At 41.9% G+C, this 6,570-nt stretch overlaps 1 protein-coding gene across 1 annotated transcript; it reads right to left on the bottom strand.

Annotated features, from left to right (window-relative positions):
* Nucleotides 1-1,173: 1,173 nt before the first annotated feature.
* bmp3 (bone morphogenetic protein 3) lies at nt 1,174-4,617 on the bottom strand. The gene is made up of 3 exons (XM_077715909.1): nt 3,925-4,617; nt 2,302-3,143; nt 1,174-1,381 (listed from the first exon to the last, which is right to left on the bottom strand). Exons 1-3 carry the CDS (start codon nt 4,136-4,138, stop codon nt 1,190-1,192), a joined length of 1,248 nt encoding a protein of 415 aa, XP_077572035.1. The 5' UTR covers nt 4,139-4,617; the 3' UTR covers nt 1,174-1,189.
* Nucleotides 4,618-6,570: the final 1,953 nt, after the last annotated feature.

The following is a 6,570-nucleotide window of genomic DNA, read 5'->3' as shown; positions in this document are numbered from 1 at the left end:
ACGAAAGCGTTGCGAACCTGTGCTGAGGGTCAGAGGTCAAACGCCCACGCCACCCTCAAATTACACACAAATAAATAGTTTTAAGACGTATCCAAATATACTTACGGAAGCTTTTTTTGTACAAGCGTTTTGGTTCTTTTCCAGCTAACATTTACACCAAAAAATAAAAAAAACCTCCACAGTGTGGCATGCATTGCTAAGAAATAGAAGTACAAAATATATAGAAAAGGTACAAAAGAAAAACCTCTATTGACATGTCTCTCAAATATCAAAATGATTTGAAATATATATATATTTTTAAAAGAATAAATTCTACAATAATAGACTTTTATCACAAACATATTCCCAAAGATTTGGAAACAAAAGGCACTTTTTAAAAAATGAGCTGCAGTTCAGTATATACAAGAAAATGTACAATTAAAGTATTTAGTAAGTAGAAATACTTCTTTTGCTTTGGATGTCACCCAAAAAAAATACAAAAACCTGAGGATGTGTTTTTTTGGGTCTGCTTTTAACTATTTAACTGCCAATTAACAGTGCCTGAGGTCCCCAAAACGTTTTAAAAAGAATATTTTAAACTAATATTATTATTAATATTAATTAAATTGGGAGTTTGTGATGTGGATTGAAGGTGGTGGTTTTTATTTTGGTTTTTAAATGAACAAAAAGTTTTTTTTGCGCTATAAAAAAATAGGTTGAGGTCCCCAAAATGTGTATAAAAAGAATATTTCAAAATAATAATATTACTTATATTAATTTAATTGGGAATTTGTGATGTGAATTTAAGTTGGTGGTTTTTAATTTTGGTTTTTAAATTAACAAAAATATTTTTTTGCGCTATAAAAGGTTCCGGGAAAGTACGCTTAAGTAGAGAAAGTTTTATTTTGAAAGCTACAGGAAGTGTTTTTCCAAAGTTGACCTTTTCATGCAAAATTTAGACATTTTTTAAGCCTTCATTTATTTTATCAGGTTATAAGATTACGGGAAAACTCGTCTAAGAAGAAAAACTTTTATTTTGAAGGCTACAGGAAGTGTTTTTTCATGATTGACCTTTTCATGCACAAATTTAGATTTTTTTTTAAGTCTTAATTTAATTTAATTGGTTTTCCATTTTTTTTTATTGGGGCGAGCGGGGCGAACAAAGAAAAATAATAATTCGAGAAGTTTTTTTTTTGATTTTTTTTTTTTCTTATCGGCACGCGCACGAATCCACGGTCATGTTAGGGTAAACCTTGAGCACCACATTTTTGTCCTCGTCGAAGAAGAGGATGCTGAGGGAGGACATTTTCTCCGGGACGCAGCAGGGCTCGGGGATGCCCGGCACCACGCCCACCGCCCGCACGATGCTCTGGATGGTGGCGTGGTTGGAAGGCTTCAGAGCCTGAAAGCACCCCCAACGTACACACGTTAGCCACACAAACAAAGTTCATGCCTTCATTTTTACTACTCTTACTTTAAATATCATTTGTGGGAGTTTATATTCCTAATCACGATTCATCCTCATATTACATTTGAAGCCCACTATTGCTATATTTGCATTTCATTTTTTTTAAAAACTAAACGGATCAAAACGGACACTAAAATCAATTATTTTTTGTTTGAACAACACATGGTCTTCATTGTATCTTATTTGGGAATTTTTGAAATTTCAAACTAGATTTAATCCAAGCGAAGGATTCTAAATATGAAGAAAATAAAAGTTTAAGTGGTCAATGGTGGGATTTTAAAGTGGGAAACAGTGGCCTCCTATGGTCAGGCATGATTACTACACGTCGCAATGGCAACCTACATGTTTTTTAAAAAAATCAATAAGACAGGCGTAATGATCGGTTCAGACCATTTTTAAAGCGATACGAGACTTGTACGACATAATAATTGCTATATATCACATAATAAATCAATAAAAACACATTTTGTAACATTCACTTAGAGAGACAACAGTTAATCGACTTTTTTGTATTATTTTCGTCCCAATCAACAAAATAAGTTCCCTCAACATGAGGGAGACCCAAAAATGCCCTCAAATTACCAGAAAACGACCAAAAATCAATAGAAAATGCCTTAAAATGGCCTAAAACAACCCAATTTTATCTACTTTTTTTAGTACCTAGTCGTTTTCAAAGCCTTCATTTAGATTAAAAAACATTTGTTCACATTTCCGCCCTATTTTTCCATTTAAATCCTTTCTATTTATCAATGACGATTACATTAGTTCTCTCGCGATGCCTTTTTAATAAACATTTGTCGCCCTCTAGCGGTCATTTCGGGAACCACGAAAAAAATAATCAAAAAAAGACTTACCTTGGGCATGGGGAACTGGCAAGACCCGGAGCAGTAGTAGGCGTCGAAAGACTTTGGCGAAATAATCCACTCGCTCCAACCAATGTCGGCAAAGTCCACTTTGAGGTATCGGCGTGCGCAATTCCGCGGCGGATTCCACTGCTTCTTTCGGGCCTTCTTGATGGTACGCTCATCAAACTGCAACAGGGGGTTCTTGCGACTCTTTTTGCGGGGGGGGCGGCGACCTCGCTCGCCCCGGAAGCCCTCTAGGGGGCCTGATTCGTCCCAAACGGGCGCCGCCGCCGACTCGTAGGGGTACTCTGGCCCGGGAAGTTCGTTGTTTTGTAGCGGTAGCGGGACGTGGGGGGAGCGTCTAGACCTGGGGGAGGAGCTAGTCTCGGTGGCGTTACGACGCCCCCTCAAGGCGGCTACTACGCTTTCGGGCTCCGAAATGGCCGAATCGTTGGCGTAGACTAGAACGTAAGGGGAGCGGTCGGCGAGGAGTTCTTTCCAGGGGCGGGATCCTCGTGAGGATACCTCCATCCCGATGAGGAGCTGGCCGTGAGCTTTGGCTTGATTGACAGCCCGGGTGATGTCCTTCCACTGCCAGGAGATGAAGTCCCGGGAGTGGGTGGAGACGTTGACGCGGAATTGGCCCAGAGTCCTGGTCCGCTCGGCCTCGGGGGCGAAGCTCCACACCACGGCGTGGACGTGGCCGCGTCGGCAGCCTCGACGCCCGCCGCAGGGTCGCGTGGCGTTGCGGAGGTCGCCGATGTAGTAGTGGAGAGTGGCGGAGAGGACGTCTTCCGATTTGGTGAGGGATGTCAAGTTGAAGATTTGGAGTTGTTTTTGGTTGATTGTGCCTGGAAGGGGGGGACAGGATGGTCAATTTTGGGCAAAATAAACAAAAAAATTAGACCAACATGTTTAAGTTGCAACAGTTTTTGGTTCCAATGAGTAAGAGATTTTTTTTTTAGCAATCTGGTGTCCTATAATTGTAATTAGTGGATTGAAGTCAGGTGCTTCTTGTTTTAGCACAACCATTTTTGGTTCAAATACCCGTTTTGTTCAAAAAACTTCACCAAAAGCGATTTTTGATGACCAAGTTTGCTCAATTCTGGTAAATTGTTTTTCAAAAATTTGAGATTAAAGATGAATATACACATATGTAACATAAGCATGAATAAAAAAATATGGCAATTTAAATCATGTTTTTTTCTGTTAATAAGACACCAGTATTTTTTTAAACAAATTTTGCATTCTATAAACCTGCCAATATTATTTTTTTACCTATAGTTATCTAAAAAAATGAGTAGGTGTACCTAATGAAAATCTCGCATGCACCTCTAGCAACAACCAACAGGGGGCGATAAACACCAACAAACACCTTGCGCTGTTACGACGGACATAACAAAGTTGACGCCGTAAATAAAGCCCAAATCCATTAAAACTACAATTTCATGAACACAAACTTTTACTTTTGAACAAAAAACATGCATTAACTTGACTTAGCTGATCAAAATTGTACCAAAAACTGCATGTTTCAACGTCCAATTTGAAGCATTTAACAGTTGTTGTTTTTCTAAAGGACATGCTTAAAAGTCACGATCCGGTATTTTTATGTAAAGATTCGCTTTAACGTACCCCAATGCGCCTTGAAACTTCGCACCGTGTTGCCATCCTTGAAAGGAAAACCCGCCTTGTTGTACTTGTCGTACAACATGTGCATATGTTCCGTCACCGTGTCCTGGGCCAACCGCTCGCGCTCCCGGTCTCGCTCCCGGTCCAGTTCCCGACCCCCCGCCTGGCAAGTCCACGCGGCTACGGCGGAGAGCCCGAGGAGAAGCCAAAGAGCCATCCCGCTTGCGTAAAAAGGAGCTGGCTGGAGGGAGGGAAGAGGAGGACTTTCTAGAAACGAGTGCTTTCCTGGCCAGAAGCTGACTGGGGGACCATGGCGAGGGGGGCGCTGTCTAAGCGGTCTATCCGAAAAAAGGGGGCGATATTCGGCCGTGACTCCCGGGGAAGCTCCGCGGCGGCGATGTGAGGCGAAGCGCTCCGTCCGCCGGGCTCAGCTTTCATTCAAACTCCGGGATGTGGAGCTCGCTATTATAAGGCTGCTGGGACCAGCTGGGGCTAGTATTACTCTCTCTCTCTCCCTCTCCCTCGCTCGCTCTCACACACGCGCATGCGCAATGAGTGAGCCAGACAATCGCATGCTGGAAAGAAGCAGCTGATTCTGTCAACTTCAGGGACTACTTTTTCCTTGGACTCCATTTGAAAGGATGGATTTTGGCCACTTTGTCACTTTCTTTGCAAAACACATTCTTATCACGGGTGTCAAAGTGGCGGCCCGGGGGCCAAGTCTGGCCCGCCGCATTATTTTGTGTGGCCCGGGAAAGTAAATGATGGGTGCCGACTTTCTGTTTTAGGATTTTAAGTTCAATTTATAAAAAAAGTACATTTGATATTTAGATTTTTTTAAATAAATTGATTAAAATAACTGGATTAAAAGCCCTGAATATTCAGTCTTTGTAGATCTAAAAGAATGTTTATTTGAGCTTTTTAATATATTTTTAGAGTTCACAAAATTATTTTTGAACTAAAAACACAGAAAATGGATTAAAAAATGACAATGATTGATTTAAAAGGGGGAAATCAGGAAATTCAATATACATCTATACTCTTAATTTTAATTTGATCCTAAAACAGAAAGTCAACACTCATGATTGACTTTCCCGGGCCACAAAAATGATACAACGGGCCAGATTTGGGCCCCCGGGCCACCACTTTGACACCAGTGCCTTATAACGCCACATATACTACAATGGTAAGGCGGGGGCAAAAAAAAAAATGTCCGTCCCCTCCCATTATAAAGAAGAGCAATGACAGGTTGGGGGTAAAAAAAAAACACCCACAAGGAGGGGACACTAACATCAACAAGTTCAAAGCATCTTTGAGTCTCATTAAACACACCCCCTACTTTGGAGAATCCCAGCCATGGGTGACTTTTGCGTCCAAGTCAACAGATAGACGCACCCCCCCCCACCCCCCCAACTTGGACGCGTGTGGAAACAGCAGCTTATTGTACGCATTAAAGGCTCCAGCTCCCATTTAGCGTACCTCAATAGCGTTAAGCGCACACATCCTGTAGCATCGCGCTCCTGTCCGGATATGCCACGCCCCCCCGCCCCTCGTTCACTTTCGGGGGGTGCCGGGGGAGGAAACGACCAGGCCGTTTCTCCGCCTCCGACATCTGATTGCAATAATATGAACATGCGACGTCGTCCGCACACTGAATGCGTTTAAGACCCTCACGAGGTGGGGTGAAGGGGTTTGGGAAGGGGGGGCCGGGGGTGGAGATGTGAGGGGGGGCGGGGGGTCCAGCTGGAGCAACTCAAGAGCATCCGTCAAACATGTACTACAAAGCACAAGAGTGGAAAAATGCCCGGTTTTTGCAAAAAATCAAAAAATATGACTAAAAATGTAGCAATAAAGCACTTGAAATGTAACGGACGATCCAATTGGCTAACGCAGTCAAAACGGATTGGACGCCTCATGCCAGTTCATACTTCAAAATGTCAACAAATATATTTTAAAAGCCGACTTTTTATACCCAAATGAGCTAAATTTAAAAAGGTTACCGCCAGCTTTGCCCTCAAAAGCTAAATAGATGAGCTAGCATGTCCGTGTTATTAGCGCAACTCCGTCAAAAAGGTGCTAAAACAGGCTATAAAAGCAAAAAATGTCAATGACTTGACTGTCCAATCATGAGCATTCGCACTTGCGTGCCACTCAGTCTTTATAAGATGTGCTAACAACTTGCTAACACTTGTAAGCCACAATATACCGCCGCTAGTTTAACTCCAAACGCATCAAAAACATCACTGACACCAGTTAAAAAGGCCTAGAAAAAATAAGGTTAACGCACAGTTATGTTTTGACTACATTTATGGAAACGAGTACAAAATTGAGTTAGCTAGCGGAGACATAGCGAGTTTAGCAAATTAGCACGACAATGAGATTCTAAAAATGTTGAGACATGGCTGCTAAATGCTAGCAGTTTTAAGATGTGTTTTGCTATGCTAGCTAGCAACACGCGGAATGTTTGAAGCTCGTTAAAGAGTCTTCTATCAGGCCTGGGGGTGCCGGGGACATAAAAGCAGACAGAGCTCCACCTTTGCCCTTTAGCCAATCTTCCTAAGCTCTTACATCTTTAATTTACTAAGACAAACTTAGCCAAATGCAAAAAATAAAATAAAAACATTGCTACTGAAAAATATGCAATGTACA

The sequence above is a fragment of the Stigmatopora nigra genome, chromosome 4, assembly GCF_051989575.1.
Source record: "Stigmatopora nigra isolate UIUO_SnigA chromosome 4, RoL_Snig_1.1, whole genome shotgun sequence".
Lineage (NCBI taxonomy): Eukaryota > Metazoa > Chordata > Actinopteri > Syngnathiformes > Syngnathidae > Stigmatopora > Stigmatopora nigra.
This window is presented reverse-complemented; position numbering and strand designations above follow the sequence as displayed.

Bases quoted from the DNA above. Each gene is read 5' to 3' on its own strand.
- bmp3 (XM_077715909.1), bottom strand. From the start codon at position 4,138: ATGGCTCTTTGGCTTCTCCTCGGGCTCTCCGCCGTAGCCGCGTGGACT. The intron at 3,144-3,924 runs GTACGTTAAAGC...CCCCCCTTCCAG, and splicing joins AAGTTTCAAGGCGCATTGGG to GCACAATCAACCAAAAACAA. The intron at 1,382-2,301 runs GTAAGTCTTTTT...GGGTGCTTTCAG, and splicing joins GCCAGTTCCCCATGCCCAAG to GCTCTGAAGCCTTCCAACCA.